The sequence below is a fragment of the Mycetomoellerius zeteki genome, unplaced genomic scaffold (assembly GCF_001594055.1).
Source record: "Mycetomoellerius zeteki isolate Tzet28-1 unplaced genomic scaffold, Tzet1.0 scaffold415, whole genome shotgun sequence".
In the NCBI taxonomy this organism is placed as follows: Eukaryota; Metazoa; Arthropoda; class Insecta; order Hymenoptera; family Formicidae; genus Mycetomoellerius; species Mycetomoellerius zeteki.
The window spans coordinates 536,667-556,573 of NW_017257409.1; the positions used below are offsets into that span (position 1 = coordinate 536,667).

The 19,907-nt window shown below is 31.5% G+C and overlaps 3 protein-coding genes across 3 annotated transcripts in view; all 3 read left to right on the forward strand.

The window, feature by feature from the left end:
• Nucleotides 1-2,675: 2,675 nt before the first annotated feature.
• Nucleotides 2,676-8,190, forward strand: scat (VPS54 subunit of GARP complex scat). The gene is made up of 13 exons (XM_018453871.1): nt 2,676-3,180; nt 3,457-3,835; nt 3,940-4,042; nt 4,367-4,530; nt 4,724-4,923; nt 5,168-5,353; nt 5,469-5,595; nt 5,702-5,956; nt 6,305-6,730; nt 6,821-7,101; nt 7,165-7,382; nt 7,512-7,728; nt 7,819-8,190. The coding sequence occupies exons 1-13, from the start codon at nt 3,083-3,085 to the stop codon at nt 8,078-8,080; spliced, it is 2,916 nt and encodes a 971-aa protein (XP_018309373.1). The 5' UTR covers nt 2,676-3,082; the 3' UTR covers nt 8,081-8,190.
• Nucleotides 8,191-9,937: 1,747 nt separating this feature from the next.
• LOC108726382 (cytoplasmic dynein 2 light intermediate chain 1) lies at nt 9,938-12,384 on the forward strand. Its single transcript, XM_018453893.1, has 7 exons — nt 9,938-10,111; nt 10,397-10,514; nt 10,583-10,684; nt 10,989-11,315; nt 11,636-11,793; nt 11,917-12,160; nt 12,277-12,384. The coding sequence occupies exons 1-7, from the start codon at nt 10,095-10,097 to the stop codon at nt 12,346-12,348; spliced, it is 1,038 nt and encodes a 345-aa protein (XP_018309395.1). The 5' UTR covers nt 9,938-10,094; the 3' UTR covers nt 12,349-12,384.
• A 1,394-nt stretch (nt 12,385-13,778) lies between these two features.
• The window catches only part of numb (NUMB endocytic adaptor protein), a 68,989-nt gene continuing 62,860 nt past the window's right edge, over nt 13,779-19,907 (forward strand). Inside the window, exon 1 of the mRNA XM_018453951.1 lies at nt 13,779-14,296. The gene's annotated coding sequence lies outside the window, so the exon portion shown is untranslated. The remainder of the gene's footprint in view (nt 14,297-19,907) is intronic.

The following is a 19,907-nucleotide window of genomic DNA, read 5'->3' on the forward strand; positions in this document are numbered from 1 at the left end:
AAAGACGACATTATATAAGCAATGCATGCAGCAATACCGCATGTAACAGGAAATAAAATTGCAACATATATACGAAAGTGTTGTTTACGTTTATTTATGGCATATTTATACTTATCATGCAAGTGAAAGTCTATTGCATAAATTATGCAATTGCTTTCTAATAAGTAAAGGAAGGTCACCGATACTGACATAGTTCTCCTAAAGCGACATCCCCTTATTTCTTAGAAACTAACCTTTGCACCTTATTAATACTAATAAAAACGTGATCTGTTTAGCTAATTAAAGAAGTACAAACTCATAATTCATATATTTGTGGCTTATTTCTATACCAAATCAGCTAAAAACAAATTCTATGAATCCGAGAAGAAAATTCTTACGGTGTTGTTTTGCGAATTGCGTAATTAAAATAATAGTGACTGTATTATTGATAATATTATGTCATTTAAAATGTTTATAGTTTCATAAATTAGTTTTCTTTGCAGAATAGGATATATCTTTATTTATGGAATAGGAATGTTGGCATTATATGTATATATATATATATGTATATACAATTACCTACTATGTCAGTTTTGGAGCCCATTTTATCAGACGCTCATTTTTGCTTAACTTACGAAAAACTTATGGCGAATTCGATTGGAAGAACTAGTGCGCACTGGTGCATATTAAAGCCGTTGTACATTAATTTAATTTAAGTATAAAAATGACATGCAAATATTTCGAATTATGAAATATATATTTTACCTAATAGTACAATAAAATGTATTAAGTATTTCACGATTTAATCGATCTCTATGTTTATTTATAAACATATCTTTACGTTATTTCGTGTACGACGGCTTTAATGTGCACCAGTGCGCACTGAGTGCGTCCAATCGAAATCGCTATTAATTATTGTAAAATTGCAAACAGTATTATAAAAACTCCTTATACTATCTGATAGAAGACACTTTTTAGTTTATATTTGTGCTTTTGAAATTGTATTTTTACCTTTTATTTAAGAAATATTGTCTAAAAATAAAGTGATATGTCGGTATCGGTGATTTTCCCCTACTGTAAATAGATTAATCTGTAAGATGACAACGTTCTCTTATTTCATTTCGTAAAATTTAAATAACTAAATGGTATACATTTTTTTAAAACCATTTAAAAATTGATAAAATATTAAAATTGTAAAATATGAAAATAGCAAACGCGATGTAATACGTAGAGGAAAGTCCCCTATTATGAGATAGGCGCCTAATATGAGATAGCAGCGTTTCTGCTAAACTAATAAACGTTATCTATTGGTTCCAGTATGAATTTATTGCTCTTGGATTGAAAACTATTTAGTAAAAAGTTCATTATTAGATCATGCTTGTAGTTATTGTAAAACAAGATTTTAGAATTTGGATGTCTTCAAGTTTTATTGAGATGAGCATTTAAACCTTGTTTATTATTTAATAAATAAATATTTGGCAATAAAATCTTCAATTTGAATAAAATCTTCATGTAGTGATAGAGTAAGATCGTACTAATAGAAAAATACGGGATATGTTAAATTGTTTAATTATAGAAGTTAGATTTGATGATCGTAAAGCTATAAGGCGTGGAAATCGTAATACGAGATACTCGTAAACATCATACAGTAAACATCATTTATATCAATAAAAAAGTATGTATTTTTCAAACATTTTAAATAATAAACAATTTAATGAATAAAATCAATATTAATTAAATTATTTAAATAAATAATATTAAAAACATCAGTCGACAAACATTTCCAAAATTGGTTTACAAAAGTTCTGTTATAAACAATATTAGAGAAAATGTACATTTGAAAATTCGCATTCGATATAAATAACTGTTTCATATTTAAGGAATGAAATAAACGAAATTCCGAATTATAATATGAAAGGAAAGGGAAGTATTACAGTGAAGGAATCGAATATATATTGTAAAATGCTTATTGTCTTAAATTAGTTTTGTTTTGTTAAGTTATAATAATTTAAACAAAATTTAATAAGTTAATTAAATTATTAATATTATAAATTTCAGAAGTATATATGACAAATGTATATTTTTAAGATATTAAAAAATTTTAATATTTGAATTATACGTATAAACAAATTATTTTGTTACTGTAAATTTATTGTTTGTAAAATATTTAAAAATTTATAATTACGATAACTTTTGGGAATGGTTAATCTTTCAATATTTTTACAATCTTAACAGTTAGGAAAGTAAATAGATATACTAATTGTAAGTAATAATTGTATTATTAAATCAAATTTTTTAATATTTATAAATCAATTCTTAAATAATCTATATATAATGTATAAAATTTATTTAATTAAAATCATATAAGAAAGTAGCATATTGGGCTGTATTTAGCGGAATATTTATTTTGTAATTATCAGTACTGAACATGTTATTAATTAAATTTAATATTGCTTGTACTGATTATGGATATGCTGAATATTTCAGATAATGACTGTATCTTTTGTAACTACGTATTGGCAAGGAAAATCGGAGTAACATAGGATGGAAAGTATGATATGGCAGTGGTTCTTTGATCCGCACGCCCTCTGAAGAAACGAATCTAAACCTATGAGTAAAATTCATTTAATAGCCTATTTCAGGTTTCAGGCCATCTGATATCATCAGTTTAGTCTGGTTTAGTCTGCGCATGACGCGTGTCTACAGGGTAATTAGAAAAACTGTTCGTGTTGAGAAATGAATTATAATTTATGAGTCATCAAATATGCACGTTGTATTGAAGCAGATGACACACTGATATGTTCTAGACACGCACTGTTTATAAATAGTCAAATTTTATTTAACGATGGATATCATGTCAATCATGTGCGAAACAGTAGTTGGTAACCTTCGCCACGCCGCGCCGGTTGTTCCGTTCCTGAGTTAGCCAACGTGTATCGGTGTATATCATAAAACGTGTGCATTTGTAAGCGGGGACGTGTAATCGCTAAGAGGCCGTGTATTCAGAGAACCGAAGGACTCCCGACTCCGGGTGAATTGGTGCTCTGAAACGCGCTTGTCGACGCAATGGTGAGCTGAGGTGAGCTGAGGTGATACAGGAGCAATGGCGAAAGTCGTGAGAGGGTCCGATTCGGTGCCCATGGTTTTGTTGTGCGAACATTGTACTAATCAGACGTTCAAACAAATTCAAGACTTTGTTCGGTGAGTCCATCTGCTTCATCGATCAATTACGATGCTTTGGTTTTCCTCAACGATTTTATTTCAAGATAATATTTTTTTCATAATTTATTAGCGGTTTGGAGACACAGCTGAAAATGACATGAGCATCTATGTTCTTTCACTCAATAATGATATATTATATAAATTAGAAAAACAATATTTGTAAAGCGTTTTTGATGACGTATGCTGTTTTTTAATAAGTGTAGTTTTTAATGTTTTTATGTATATGACAGTGTATTATTTTATAATTTGTTTTAGCCACTTGAGAGATCAACATTGTTCCAGAGAAGGTGGATCTTTTGTTTGTCTCTATGGCTATAATGGAGTATGCACTAGTCTTCCTGTGGAAGGTGTTTCTGACAAGGATTATATAGCACATGCCATGAAACACGCAATTATGCAACAGCAACGAAAAAGCAATGGCGATTTATCCGAGACAAGCTCATCATGGACCGTATATTCTGCTGCACAAAATCTGCCAGCTGTTCTAAACGATCCATTTAAAGGAAAACAGAGTAACTTTTTAACTCGCACTTGGGGAGATGGATTTGTGGAGAAAATTGATATTCCAAAAAGTCCATATCTTTCTGAAGTTACAATGCAACATTTTGAAATGTATCTGAAAAAAATTGCAAGGGTAATAATTCATACAATACAACAGTCTTTAATAAATATTATCTGTAATAATTTACAATATGTTTACTATTTTAGCAATAGTATACTTTTTATTTGTTTTTCCAGAGATATCGAAAACATTCACGTATGAATTTGAATGCCAACAGGCCAACCACTCCAAATGAATTGCTCCAAAATTTTCCTAATCTTAAGAAAGTGAAGTCATTGGGTAAAATTCTCTAATAATTATAAAAGATATTAAAGAATAAAATTTAGTAATAGAAATATATATATCTTGAAAAAGATGTAAAAGAACATTATATATTAAATTAAAGTTTATTTAAATTTAATTAGATATTAATTAGATATTTATTACATTTATACATAAATTTAATTTATCAGCTTTTTAAGCTTTTGTATTAAATAACTTTATATTAGATTTTTATTGATATAGTAATAGTCATGTAAACTTATAACTGATTTTTCCAATTTTTATCTAGTTATAAAATATAACTTTTTACCATTACAAATTGCAACATTTTTTTTGCTTCAGATCGGCTACAGTTTGATTTAACCAATATTCCAAAAATCTTCTTAGTTCCAAACTTAGACCTTTCGCAAAAAGATAACTTTGATGCTGTGTTCCCGTTTGCGAAAGATGGCCTCTTAACTGAAGAATTCAATATTGTTATGCACGTGAAGCAAATGCAAGAGAAGGTATATTGTGATTATAAACATAAGAAAAAAAACAAATTCAGAGGTTTATAAAGCTCATTATTGACATTGTATTTCTTGATTTAAATGTTTATTATATCAAAAATAATTAGATAATGTGCGTAAATGGGGATAAAAATAAAGTTTTCGATGTTTTATTATTTGTTTTTAATTTATACAAAATATGTTGCTGTAGCTTAGTCACTATCTGGATGTTGTGGAAGTCCGAATAGCCGAGCAGGTTGCGTCAAAATCTCAAGCCTTTTTCCATGCAATGACATCTCATGATGTGCTTATGGAACAACTCACACAAACTATTACGGTTCTAAAAGCACTTAGGAAAAATATTCACCAAGTCGATAAGCATCTAGTCAAGAATTCTTTAGAAATTTTACGGTAAGTTTGTATACGTATAATGTATGAATTATTTAAAAAATTTACTACATTAGTATTTCTTAAAGAAACATAAAATTAAGTAAAATGGAAATATAAATTAATAGCACAAGGAAGCAATGGTTTTGTTAAAGTATAAAAATTTTACTAAATACAGATCTGAAAATAATGTGGGATTATTAAAATAATTATGTAATTATGTATTTAGTTTTACACATTTAACTTGATATTTACTGTTTTTATGTAGCTTGGAGCGCGCTAGATCTAATAGATTATTGGTTCAAGAAAAATTAAAACTTATGGCAACTGTGCATCAAAGTCAACCGATGATACAATTATTGTTGTCTACGCCAGATTATGTTGCAGCATTAGATCTTATTTCTACGACGCAGGAAATTCTCTTGCAGGAACTGAACGGAATACATAGCTTTAGGTAAATAGAAATTCTGAAGAAATTATTTTTATAATTGATTGTACTTGTCTATGATTTTATTGATAAAAAATTATTGAAATATTTACAATTGTTATAAACTGTTTATGTTATCTAGACATTTAAGTTCTCAACTAACCGAAATGGAGAAGCTTGTGGACAAGATGCTGTCGACTGAATTTCAAAGATACACAACAGCGGATCTCAATAGGCCATTAGGTGGCGAGAATACCGTTTTAGATGGCGTAAGTTCATAAAAAATATTACATCGCATTATATTCTTTGTTTCTAGCAAACAAACCTCCGTATATCTCTTCCCAGTGAGATCATTTATACATTTTCAATGAATAGGATAAACTAGTCTCCATCATTTCTGGTCTACTACGTCAGAAACATTTTCAATTTGTGGATACATACAAAGAGGAAGCTGTGACTACTGTAAGAGCCTTAACAAAGCAACGTGTGATAGAAGCTTTGGCAGCGAGTGATTGTTGTAGCGATCAGCAAGCAGCAGCTCTCGAAGTCGGAGGTCTCTCATTGACGGAAAGATTATCTTTGCTTCATAATACTATACAGTCTTTCACATTTCTTCTATTACGAGTTAAGGTAAACAATTTAATAAACACATATATATGTATATATATTTATATATATCTATATACACACTTATGCTCCCCTTTATTATCTTTTACTTTATTATTTATTGTGGATTTTTAATTTTTAATATTAAATGTCTTTGTATAAACGAGCATTAAAATTAATATTAAGATTTTTTAAATTGTGTGACTACAAGTATAAAACTTTTTTACTTCTTAAAAGCAATTATTACTTTGGGATTATAAGTTACTATTTGTTTTTAAATTGTGTCACTGTGGAATATTTAATAAATTAAATATGTATATTATGTAGAAACCTGTGTATTATATATAATAATTAAATATTCTGTTATATTAGGCAGTTCATGATGTAATGAAAGATACCGCGGATTTATCAGCGGGACGTTTATGCGATGGCTCATTTGATGAATCCGTACCTGATCGTTTATTGACTCGAGAAGAACATTCACGAGTGATTACTAAACTCTGTGATATGATTACTTCTGTGTGTGATTACTGCCATGAGCGAATGGGAAATCTACTTTCAGCTGGGGCAAGTGAGAAGGATAAATTCCACAATGATAAGGATAAGATAATTGCTGATGTTTCACAGAATAAGTTAGAGGATAAAGACTATCATACTTGGAATGATAAGAACTCTTGGTTGAGTGAGAGAGCAACAGCCGCTCAAGTTTGCCTATTAGCCAATATGGTCGAAGAATTTACATACACTTGTGAGAAACTTTGCGGCAAACAGTGTACTGCGTTACGATCGGCGTTTAAAGTAATTATCATTTGTGCAAATCATGTCATTTAAAATTTACTTATCAAATAGAATAACTCTTCTGTCAATGCATAATTCATATTTTTATAGGCGCAAGCAAGTAAATTTGTACACCGCTTTCATAATGAACGCAAAACTAAGCTGACGCTACTATTGGAATCTGAAAGATGGAAACAAGCTGATGTACCATTAGAATTTCAGTTGTTAGTAACGTATGTATACGAGAAAAAACGTTTTCCACTTAAAATACCTACATGTGAGGACAGCATGAAGAATGAAAGCGTGGGGAATTTTATCATAGTTGGCGATGAAAAATTTGCTGTTGTTGGAACTGCTCTGATGCTTATACAGATGATACACGAATACTGCAGGTAAAGCTAAATTACAAAGTATTGTTCGTAAATCTTTCATAATATAACATAATTTGTTTTTAGGACTGGTAATGAATTAATTGCCTTATCTGGAACTGTAGGAAGACAATTAGCCGAATTGTTAAGACATTATAATTCACGATGTTGTCAACTAGTTTTGGGTGCAGGTGCAATGGAAGTTGCGGGCTTGAAAACCATTACAAGCACGATTCTCGTATTGGCAGCACGAAGTCTTAAACTTATATTGTGGTTTATGCCTTTTGTGAAAGCACATTTTCAAGGTAATTTAATGTACTGAATTATTATGTTTTAAATATAATTTAAAAACATATAAAATTTAGTAATAAATAAAACGTTAAATATGAAAAGATTTATTTAAAAATATTCTATGTACGCATTTAATACTTCAGCACTCACGGAACAAAATCCAAGTCGAGGACTTATTGGCACGTCTGGTATCAGTGGAGGAGTAGCTCTATTAGATAGCGTTGAAAGAGATATTCGTGCACACGTTCGTGAAATTGAAGGAAAAATTCTCATTATTGTGGATAATTTATTAGGCGGACAAATATCTAAATGGACAGCAAGACCTCCAGTGCCATCCAAATCTTTCAGAAACATTTCTAGGTAAGTATTTGGATAATATTTATATCCAATATTTATAACGATTATGGTATCTAATATTCTTGTCTTTCAAAACTTAATTTTTATTTGTAGTTATCTAATGAAACTTCATGAAGCTGTTTCTGGTATTTTGCCTACTGTCGAAGTACAATCTCTTTACCGTACGGTAAATTCATCATTCAAGGAGAAACTTAGAGAGCAACTAGTTAAAATGAATATAGTGAACAATGGTGGTCCACAACACGGTGTGGTTACATCAGAACTTACATTTTATCTTGAAGCCTTAAGAAAATTAAAAGTTCTACCAAATGAGGAGTTAAATGATAATTGGATGAGTGACATATGGACTAGATAACATGCAGAGCGCGTAATATACTGCATTATAGAAGCAATGAAATATTATAGAAAAAGATGACTAAAAAAATCAGTGCATTTGTCTTCCTTTGTATTACTCATTATATCTAAAATATGAAACATAGTAACAATGCTCTTCGATTGTCTGATGAATTTTATGAAAGAAATATTTGCGTTGAATTTTGAACATTATGAGTACACTTGAAATAACTATTGATAATTTAATATGACAAAAAATAATTATTATACATACTGGCAGATTAGACATAGCTTTACTAGTTTGATGTGAAAAAAAATAAGAAGTTTCTAAAAATGTATATTTAGTATTGAAGGAAGAATTTGACAAACTCCAATTATAGCTGATTTCTTATTGAGTCAAACGATATTAATTTGCTAAAATATTGTTTGGTATCGCTCATATTTAAAACTGTAGTTTTGTGGATACATTAACTAATCTGGCATAATATGTTCACCTCTCTCAAATACTTTTACTGACCATAGTGTTCAAACAAAATTAGTGTAGAATATACATATATCTATATATATTATTATAGATATATTCATAGAAACTTCGAGAATATTATTTTCCAGGATAGACAAAAATAAGTATAGACAAAAAACAGCATGTAACAAAAAACAGCATCTATTTATTTGTAATTTAACGATACATTTCGCAGACGTTTCGGTATATAACGGTGCTGTAACAGGACCAAACATAATAACTTGTAAGATTTTGTATGATACCGTATTTACTGTGTGTGCAGTATTTTTAAAGTTACACGTTTCTTTAAAAGGCATTTTTTCATAATGAAAGTTTCATATCAGACAGTAATCAGATTCAACCAAATTCATACATGTATGTACATTCAAATTAAACTAAAAAATGACAAATGTTTTAATTATTATGTATTTATTATTATATAAATTAATTATGCACTGATTATAATTAATTAAAAATAAAAGTAATAATATGATCCACATTTAAAAGAAATTATAATAAAAATATGTGTGCTATTCATTTACAGTTCTGTAGAAAAAGAATGCGTAATTATATAATGTTTTTAGTTTATACATATACTAATGAGATTCCTGTGCAATTGTTAATTTGTTATAATAATTAAATATGAAAGACTGTGTTTTTCTAATTGTGGAAAATGTTTCGGCTATTTTAGAAACTATTCACTCGTATGTAATAATTTATAAATTGTTGAATTTTATTGCGGATTGTAAGATATACACCATTCCTGATTTGGTCTAGTCCAAGTTGTACATAATGTATGCAAGGAAAATATATTAAAAAATAATTAATTTAATTCATAAATAAATTTGCGAATTATACACGTGTTATGCGCGTCATGATTCAGCGGAGGCATGTTGTAAAGCTCTGAAAACATTTTTATATCACAAAGAAATCGAAGAAGCTAAATGAAAGTGTTCAGAGTTGATGATTACAAAAGATATCCTTGTAGATTTTTTTATCAAGACTGATGAAATTTTCCGTTAGATCATCGCGCATATATTGAAACATTACGCAGACGAGCGATTAACGTAGGTGTAAATTATTATATCTTGTACTATTGTGATGTATTCTGAGCATTAACATAAACAATTAAAAATTAACTGTCATTAACTGGAAACAGTATAATATTATTTATTAAATAAACTGCTTCTAAAAATGTATCAAATTTTATAATCCAGGATTACATAGTAAGAATTGGATTAATAAGAATTAATTATTTATCACACACAATAAATAGTTATATATTGAAGACAGATGTGCTCTATATTGTTCTATATTATATGCGAAAAGGCTTTTATTGCGTATGTATACAATTATTATTTGTTTTTTATAGTAATTTACATGTCATATAAAAGTGATGCAAATGAGCGGCTGAGCGCTTACCTTCGTCTCCATGGTAATACAAAGTGAAACATATCCATAACCTGAAGAAACATGGAATTGTGCGAATAGAACTACAGTTCTCAGTATCATTCTTTATTGTGTTTTAAAAATAATGACTGCAGAAAACTGGTGATTAATTTATTATAGATATATATTAAATTTGTTACAGCTTTGTAAAAAGAAATGTATTAATATATTATTAAATAATTATAATCTGAAGCCATATTGATAAGTAAAATATTTAAAAAAATACTTTTTATTATTTCCTAATTTTTTGAAAGAATAATTAATAAATATATAAGAATAATTAAATAAACGTTATTTGCCTTTTTTATTTATAATATTTATTCATGATAGCTAACATCATATATTTTCAACATTATAAAACTAATTACGATAGAATGAACTTTCTAGTGAGGAGTCTATGCGAGAAACTGCATTACGGCTCGCTATAGAAGAAGAAAATAGACGCAAGACAGATCCAAATGAAACTCACGAACGATCGATTATTATCCTTGGCAGCAAGGGAGTTGTAAGTGATGAAATTAGGAGCATACTATTACCGCGCGATGTACTTTGCATTTCCAATTGCATTTGTAGGGTAAAACAACAATGGTGTATCGATTTCTTGAAAAAGATGAAAGACCAAAACCAACTATAGCAATGGATTATTCATTTGGTCGCAAAACTGTAAAAAGTTTAGTAAGTGATGACTATATATGTATTTATCTTTTTACAAAAATACATTCATGGGTGATAAAAAATTTCTTTGCAATGAAGAATTATAAACATATTGGCTACAAATTTTAGAAAATGAATTTATATACTTATAAAAGTGAAATTATTTAGCAATAATTGTAAAATTTTTATTATTATAAAATGTATTTTTATAAATATTTTTATTAATATGTTAATTTTTTTATAAAAAATGTTAGTATATTTTTATTAACTAAATCAAATTTTTCGCTACTTTATTATTAAATTTTTAAATGGTATACTGCTGTAGGTGAAAAATATAGTGCACGTGTGGGAAGTGGGTTATTTGGCTTCTTCTTTGGTATCTGTTGCGATGACAGGTTCTACATTAACACATTCCCCTCATCACACCGTGTTATTAATAATGCTAGATTTATCGCGACCAGAAGAATTATGGTCTTCCTTCGAGGAGGCTCTTTCTGTAATACGAAATGGTTTGAAAATGAGTTACGACACTAACACGATTCAAGAATTACGGGATAAAAGGGCAGCAGATAGAAAAAAAGAATTGGAACGTGGAGTTGATCCGTTTTTAATGAAAATGTGTATTATAGGTGGACGATATGATGAATTTAAGGTATTTGATAAATATATAATACATATGTATCAATATTATAAAAAGAGTGACGACACATTTTGTCTGCATTGTACAAAGATAAAATTAAAAAAATGTTACAGTAATTTTAATTCATTGCTATGAAGATAATAATATTATAAAAAATTAAAAAGTTTTAAATTAAACTCAAACAGTATATGTAAGTTAATATTCTTTTTAAACTTTCAATATTTTAAAAGACAATTAGCATAAATTTTATAACTTCTTGTAATATTGTAACATTTTAGAGTAAATTTATTTCAATTTTATCTATTTTTTTCTGTGATTAACTTCTGTAATAGGAATTTGATTTGAGTAAAAAAGAATTTATTGGAAAGATATTGAGAGCGATAGCTCATAATCTAGATGCGAGCCTTTATTATTATTCCTCTAAAGATAAATTTCTCGTACGACGACTTAAAGATTTATTATCTCATTATGGATTTGGTTCTTCATTTATGTAAGTTCCAATAATAAGTATGATTTAATAAGTTTTAATATTCACCAAGAGCTTATTTATATTTTATAAATTATATTTATGATTAATCTCGACATTGTGTCTTTGTACGAAATGAAACGCAAGGGAGGATAAGTGTACGGATTGTGAGAAACCGTTAATGATGCCGGCGGGTATGGATTCTTTCGGACGAATCGATTTGCAATTCCCTCAAACGAGACCATCGGCAATTTTAGATACTATCAAACAGATCTACGTCTCACGTATACCGCAAGTGTCGAGGAGTGACGAAAGTACTTTGGAGGATCCCAGTAATGATCCTAACTTTAATGAGCCTATTATCGATAGATTGAGAATGCAGCGGGAAGAGGTATATGTTTGTTTGTTCATTAACTTTGCTTAATAGTTAGTAAATGTTAGCTTGCGTAAAAGATTTGTTAATCTTAGACATTGCACAAGTAAACTAAATTGATTGTTTTCTTCCAGGAGATCAGTGTACTGCTGAATGATATGATGGAAGGCCGTATGTCAAAAATTCCTGTGCCCGATCCAATTTAGAGAGTATGAAGTTTTAGAGAGTATATTTTATGTATCCCCCCCCATTGCAATTTTGAAGCAGTAAATGAAAATAGATAATTTATTTGGCAATTTATGCTATATTATATTGTAAGCCATAATATACAGAATTAATAAAGATTGATAAATTATTTTATGCACGATCACATGTTGATAATAGGATATATTTTTTTTGTATTTGTATTTGTTTTACGTCGTATTTTATAATATGCAGATTAATACAAAATTATTTTGTGCATAATTATGTTAATAATGGGATATATATTTTCTTAAGATTATAATACACTAAAATCGCATCATTTCTTTCTACAACTTAGTACCTAAAGATAAGAGAAACAAACAAACTGTCGCCAGCTTTGTTTCTTGAGATAAACTGATAACAAGACTGTAATAATAATATCTCTCTCCTTAAAACAAAAAGAAAGAAAGAAGGAAATAATGAAGATAAGATAAATATGTTTCATTAGATAATAATTTTATGTATAATTTCTTTCTTAACATTTTATTAAAAAGAGACGTTTTAAAAGTATTTATATAAGAGAAGAAATGAGATTGTTTTTTAGACGTTTAAATTGTTTCACTGAGAAAAAAAAGTTGCTGTTTCAAAAAAATATTAGTTGATTCAACTAAATGTAGCGATCATGGGCTGTTAAGCAAATATTTGTTAATTCAACCAAATATTTGTTAATTCAATCAAATATTTGTTAATTCAAACAAATAACGTATTTTAAATTACACGATTTTGTTAATCTAAATATATAAACATTTGAACTAAATAATTATTACGAACTAAACGCATTCAGTTAAGTTAACAACTTTTTTTTTCTCAGTGTTGTACTTTATTGATGATTAATTTCCTCTTTTCGCGTACTATATTTTTATACATTTTTTAATATAAGAACTTTTTATGTAGGTCTTGAAATCTTTTTTGCAGAAGTTAAAAGTATAGAAGAAAAATTGAAGAAATCCTTGTCACTCGAATTTAATATTGTTCCAAATAAAATTATCACGTTTTAGAAATCTTCTCTCTTCTTCTCTTCTTTTTGCTTCTTTCAGATAAAATTAACTTTAAATCTGAATAACGGTTGCACATTGTCTCAAGAAATTCTCCCATAAAATAATTAACATTTAATAAAAACTCAGGGTAATCTAGAAACCCACTTCGCTCCTGCTTCGTTCCCGTTTCTCCTTTCATCGTAGTGCCCCCGAAACCCCGTCTCCTTTTCCCTCCCACGCACAATAGTCAAGAGGGTGGTAGGGAGAAAACGTTCCGCAGCACCGCGCCGACGTGTCGCTGTCGCTGATAAGAGGCGCCGCGCCGCGCACGTTCGCGTGCGCTCGTCGTAAATGGAAGCGCATGCGTATCCCGCTCCGGTCGCTCCCGATCCCGATACGCGCAGGGTATCCGAGCATTTACGAAAACGGGGCTCCGGCTGGGGGGGTCTCGCCACGAAGAGCTCTCTCGTTTCCTTGCCATCGTTTCCTCAGTGAAAATGCCGCCGCGATAGAGAGCCGCGCGTGCTCTCCTCGAGCTCTGGTCGCGCCCCCCCGTGACAAGAGTCGGCTGTCTTATCGATAGAAGCTCACTCGCGAGACTAACGCTGATCTTATCCCACTAATTATTACACGCTAATCAATCGCACGCGTGTCGCTCGCGATTTAATCTTGCCTCTCTCTTTCCCGCTGTCTTACGTTCTCCCTGCTCCATTTCCCTCTTTCGCGCATCGCCTTCTCGTTCCTTTCCGTTCTTCGTCGGCCCTTATCACCGCCCTCCTTCCGTCTTATTCCCTCCCCCTTCTACGCTCCTTTTTACACGCACGGTACGCACCGCTAAGCGTACGGTTTGACAGTCCGCGAGTGTCACGGATCGTTTTTCGCGCCCGCGAACTGTGGACGCCGCTTCCGGAGAACGGCGCACAGGTGTAGTCAGGTGAGTTGCGAGACATGTAGCAACTCCGAATGACAGAGTGAGAGAAACAGAAAGAGAGAGAGAGAGGGGGAGGGAGGGAGGGAGGAAGAGAGAAAGGGAAAAAAGAGAGACGACAATTACGAAATTCGCCAGAGGCTCGAGAGGTATCGACGGAAACCGGTCGCGATGATTCTCAGCGCTCTTGCGAAAATCGGAGCCAAGTGCTGAATTGTGGAGAACGCGTCCGCTTGCGCGCGCGCGCGCACGCGCGCGTTTCACGTCACGCGACCCATTTACCTGCGACGTGCGTCGCGATCGTCGTCGTGGCCTCCCCGCGACGCTCTACCTTCCTCGCCGTTATCGATTCTGCTATGAACGCGCCCTCCGCGGACAGGTATCTCTCTGTCTCTCTTTCCTTCAGCGCGAATCTTGAATTTTGAATCGGCACTCGTACGACTCAATCGGCGATCGATGACGTCTACGCGCGCGTATACACGTGAGATTTATGCAACACGCTCCGGCCACGCGTGAGATTGTGCTCACCGAGATTATCCGGCTGAATTGTACTTTGAATAATATCGTATGCCGATGAGATTTCTTTACGGATGCCCTCCGTGTATTTTTCTTTCAATAAATTGTCGCGAAAGGGGAAGAATTCGTTACAATTGTTATTTTATCAGGAAATTAATAGATAATCTTCTTTTTACTGTTAAATTATTTACAGTATTTTAAAGATGTTTGTTTGTTAACATCACAATGTACGGAAAGAAAGATTTTGCTGAAGTATTTAAAAATTTAGCTAGATGCAGATCTGAAAATAATTTTGTTGGACCATCAAAATAATTATATAGGAAATTCAAACGTGATGTGCAATATACGGCAAAAATTTTTGACATTTTAGCAACCAGCTTGTTCGTTTTTCATAATTATTTTGACAGTTCCGTAAAATTATTTTCATGCCTCTATCTAGCTAAATTTTTAGATACTTCAGCAAAACCATTTTTTCCGTGTAATATTAAATTGCTTATCAATTAATTTGTGATATTATGTACTCCAGCTGCAATTTAGGATTGTCTTAATATTGACAAATAATCGCGTAGTTTGCTTGAAATGGAAATTGTAAAATTTACATAAAAATATTAGGCACTAAGATCCGCTTTAACCGAATATGGTCTTTGCTTATTTTTGTTAAAATGATTCTTTTTTTGTGATCCGTTACCGCAAACTAATTTAGTTCACGTAATTTTCTATATTACTTGTTTCCATATATATTTTTCTTTCTTTCTGAATTTCGGATATAAATATCTATTTTACTGCTTTATACGTAAATCATATATAAATTACTATTGTACAACGTTATCGTCCAAGTATTGAATAGAATGTGCATTGAATGTCGCGTTTTTAATTAACGCCGATTATTGATCGCATCGCTCGATTGAGTATAACTAGAACGTACTCGTAACAAAATCTTAATCATAAATTTAAGAAAACTTTTTTCATCTCTTTCTATTCTTCATATAAAATTTAATTAATGTCAAGTTTAATGGATGAGATTGAAAATATTATTTGACGATTTTTTGATGCGCATGGGTGTTTAGATACATATTCTCTATTACAAAACATACTTTATACATTTTCATTTATTTAACAATCAATGTGTTTTGAAATATCGCCTTTATTATACTTTTATTATTGTGAAACAGTCTCAGTCATTGCGTAAATTATCGTTTCCGTTAACTAGTTTTACGATAGTGCATTCTCTCCCTCTCTTTTTCTTTTTCGTTTTCTTTTTCTCTCTCTTTCTCTGCGATATAAAAAGATAACTGTTTCTTGAGCATAAGCGGATGCCCAAGCGAACGTGCTAAGATCACTTAAGACCGGATATTACGTGCTTGCCCTCGCAATGATTTTGGACGCTGGACCAAGCATCTTTTTGTGGTCACGCAAGTCTTTGCTCTTTGTAATTCTAATGCCGTGCGTGCGATATGTGCATACTGAATATCTTCATTAATTATTTTGAACAATAAGTCTTGATTGCTTCAGGGAAACTGACAATTCTCATGTACTTCCTAAAAAGATCAGCAAATCGTAAGCAAGAGACTTGAAAATGATGATTTACACAAGGCAGTGTCTTGATTAAAATTGATAGTTAAAAAAAATTGAAACTTATATAATGAAACATTAGTTTATTGTACATGCTTGCTAGACATATGTATCGTAATATTGCAAATCACTGCAGAGGTGCCGCAATAATAGACTGGTTTAACTAATTCTGGGATGGCGTGGTTTGCTATTCCTTTTACAGATTATATTTCCATGAGCGAAACGAAGGTAAAATTAGCGCTAATTGACGATTTATTTCGATAGAAGAATTGGGATTAATTGAATAATTGGATAAAAGATAGACATGTTCGTTTCATATAAAATTCTTGTATTTTATTTTGCGATCGAGCATTTAATTGTATAATAAAATTAATACCTAGTAATATACTACATATTTTACTACATTGAAAATATCTCGGTTAATAGAGGTGATACGAGTGTATTTGAAAAGACGATTCACTATCTGATCACTAACAATAAGTATTAACATACTATTCTAGTCATGAAAAATTGCTAACATGTATTCTCTCTTATGCGTCATTGTGAAGGAAGCATATAACAGAGGTATATAGTTTTGTGCAGTCGAGGTCATCCTTAATGCCGTACTCTCCGCATAGTTCGTGATTAACCTTTCCAACTTGATCGACTGATCTCAGCGAAACGAAATTTCGAGAGGAATTATTATCGAACGGAATAATGATTGTATTTTTCGTGTGACGGCTCTTAATAGATACGATATCATATTTTTATATGATATATAATAGATACGATATCATAGTTTCCTTTATTCTGTACCAGTTTATTGCGAAATACTTTAAATCTTCATGGTAATGCTTCATGATTGTTTCAATGGATATATCTTCTCAGTTTCCTTACTTCGTACTTTTCCTTCTCGTATTTAAATGTTAAGTTTTTATTCAGCCGCAAAACTTTTCGTGATCTTGTCGACCTTGATCTCGCTAGTGGCTCTGCGTGTCGCTCTGTATATTTTTAATTCCTGTTTGAAAGCACATCTCTTTCCTTCCTTCGTCTCTAAATTGTTGCGTTCTTCCCAGGTCAAAATATTTCAGACCTGTTCTTGTTTTTATTTCTTCCACAAAAAATTGGTGTTTAAGTAATATACGTTTAAATAATATAGGGGACTATTCTTTCGAATCTTAAAGATATGGATATTAATTATCTCTATTGTACATGCATTTAAATATATCATTTAAAGGTATGATTGCTGTTTAGTTACATCGGTCTTGAGATGAACGTCGTCCGCGAGATCAATCGAAATGAATCTCTCATTTCTCTCTGGCGTGTCCTTGTCCTTCTTTCGAGGACAGTGAAGGATCCCGGCCTTCATACCGGCGAATTTGATTTCACGACGTAGATTATTTTACCGTGACGTCATGTTGCCCGCATGTATATATCACTGCGACGGGAATCGTTTCGGCTCTCTTGTAGACTATCGATCGCAGGTAGAACTGCGCGCCGGTGCGACGATGAACGTGCAATCGTGTTCGTGAGTGGCGAAGTCAACAAATGCGAGGTTGCACATGAAAAGCGGTGCCACAGAGGGAAATGTGGATACGTACCTGGTGGGACCAGGCCACCAGGTCGCACGCCATTGCAGTATTTTCCTGGATATCAACTTTTTTGAAGCGCTTTAGTGATTTTAGTTATTAACTTTTTCTACGTAGTGAATCACGTAGTACTACTTTGAAGTATTAGAATATTTATTTAAATGATGTGACTGAGATAAAATCACTTGAAACAGAAGAGAAATAACACTTTTTTTATTCCATTATTGCACGTTTTCACAATAGTATATAAAAAGAATAATGGAGCGAGTTATTACGTAATACATGATAAAAATTCGAATTTTGTGATATTTTAAAAATTAAAATAGAGAATAAAAAGGTACTATTATTTACGTAAATATTGGAAAACCTTTTCAATATAATTTAAATATTTTTAGATGTTCATTTTACATAGATATTAAAGAAAGTTTTTATAAAAATATGCTAGCGACATATTACGCGCGAACACATCAGTTGATCTAGTAAATGTAGAACAACAAGCTTTTTCATGAAGCAATTTCGGATACTTTAAAGAATGATTATTGGATTTTTCTGACATTATTTCCGTAACTTGCAAATCATAGTATCGCGTAGAGTAATAAGGTCTGTTCTTTTCAGCTGAACTTTTTGCACAGTTCATCGCTTTTCTCTTTTTCTCTTTAATCTGAAAAGAAGAAGAGAAAACAAATCAAGAAGTTTAGCTAAAAAGAACAAGCCTCTAGTAACATTGATCCTGTGATTACATAAACTATTTCTGCACCTTCTCTCTCTCTCTCTCTCTCTCTCTCTCTCTCTCTCTCTCTCTCTCACTTTTCTGGGACAACTATTTTAGCGATAATCTTGTCGAAATAATGCACTTTTATTTATATCATAAATCCTATTTGTAATCAACTAAATAAAACAAATGTCTTATTTAGTGATACGAATCGAGAAAAAGTAGGCTTGTGCTTATAGCACTATAATAGGCCTGTTCTTTTTAGTTGAACTTTTGCACCAGTTCACCTTTCTTTCTTTTCTCTCCAGGAGGAAAGAAGAGGAAGAAAGATAAATTGGTGCAAAAGTTCAGCTAAAAAGAACAGGCCTAATATATATCGATAATATTTAAAAACATTTATTTTATTTTTGCAAGTAAGATATATTTCAAAAAACATTATCTACGAAGAACAGATTAGACGTATCGTATAGTAATCGATCAAAACCTAAGCCATTTAAACAATTTACACCTCTTTGATATAAATTGTTTAAATGGTTTAGGTTTCGATCGATTACTACTCGCGAAGTTGATGTTATTTTTATAACGAGTTCTGTACTTAATTACGTAACTATATGACTTACCACACTTTCATTAGATCTAATGTACTTATTACGTGCGCCTACCGGGAAATGATGTATTTGCATGCATCTTGAGATAGAGAGTTCGTGTGCCTTCGTCTGAAACGAAGTCTCGTCGTCATTAAGCAAGATGTCCTCCTACACACCAAGGAAAGGTGTGCATGGAATAATTCTCGTGTGTTCAGTCGGCAAGGGAAAGGCACTGGTGCCAGTGTCTTACGAAAGAAAGGTTCTTCGAACCTGACCGAAGATGGTAGCAAGGAAGAGCGACCACATTTGCAAGTTAACAGGCGCATTATTCGCGACGTTACTTCGTTCAAGGCTGAAGCTTTAGCGTGTTTAATTTAGCTTTCGTAAGCGTTTTTTTTTTTTCAAAATAAATTCGGACTTTTTCGGAGGCAATTATGATGCCTACCAGAATTAAAAAATAATTAAAAAAAAAAGAATAGTTTTAAACTGCGCAAAATAATTTTAATAACATCTGAATTTTACAACTTAAGATATTACTAGTAACACACTCAGAGAAAAAAGTCGTATCAGTAACTATAAATTTGTAGTGAAATAGCGCCTCAACTATATACATATTATTAAATTCTAATAAGAATACTAGATTAAGTGAACTAAGAAAATAT

What these genes read in the sequence shown, in the direction of transcription:
- LOC108726382 (XM_018453893.1), top strand. An exon ending in GCAAAACTGTAAAAAGTTTA is followed by an intron (nt 10,685 to 10,988) that starts GTAAGTGATGAC and finishes ATACTGCTGTAG; the next exon opens with GTGAAAAATATAGTGCACGT. An exon ending in TGAGAATGCAGCGGGAAGAG is followed by an intron (nt 12,161 to 12,276) that starts GTATATGTTTGT and finishes GTTTTCTTCCAG; the next exon opens with GAGATCAGTGTACTGCTGAA.
- scat (XM_018453871.1), top strand. Translation starts at nt 3,083, where the DNA reads ATGGCGAAAGTCGTGAGAGGGTCCGATTCGGTGCCCATGGTTTTGTTG. An exon ending in ATCTGAAAAAAATTGCAAGG is followed by an intron (nt 3,836 to 3,939) that starts GTAATAATTCAT and finishes TTGTTTTTCCAG; the next exon opens with AGATATCGAAAACATTCACG. An exon ending in TCTTTCAGAAACATTTCTAG is followed by an intron (nt 7,729 to 7,818) that starts GTAAGTATTTGG and finishes TTTTATTTGTAG; the next exon opens with TTATCTAATGAAACTTCATG.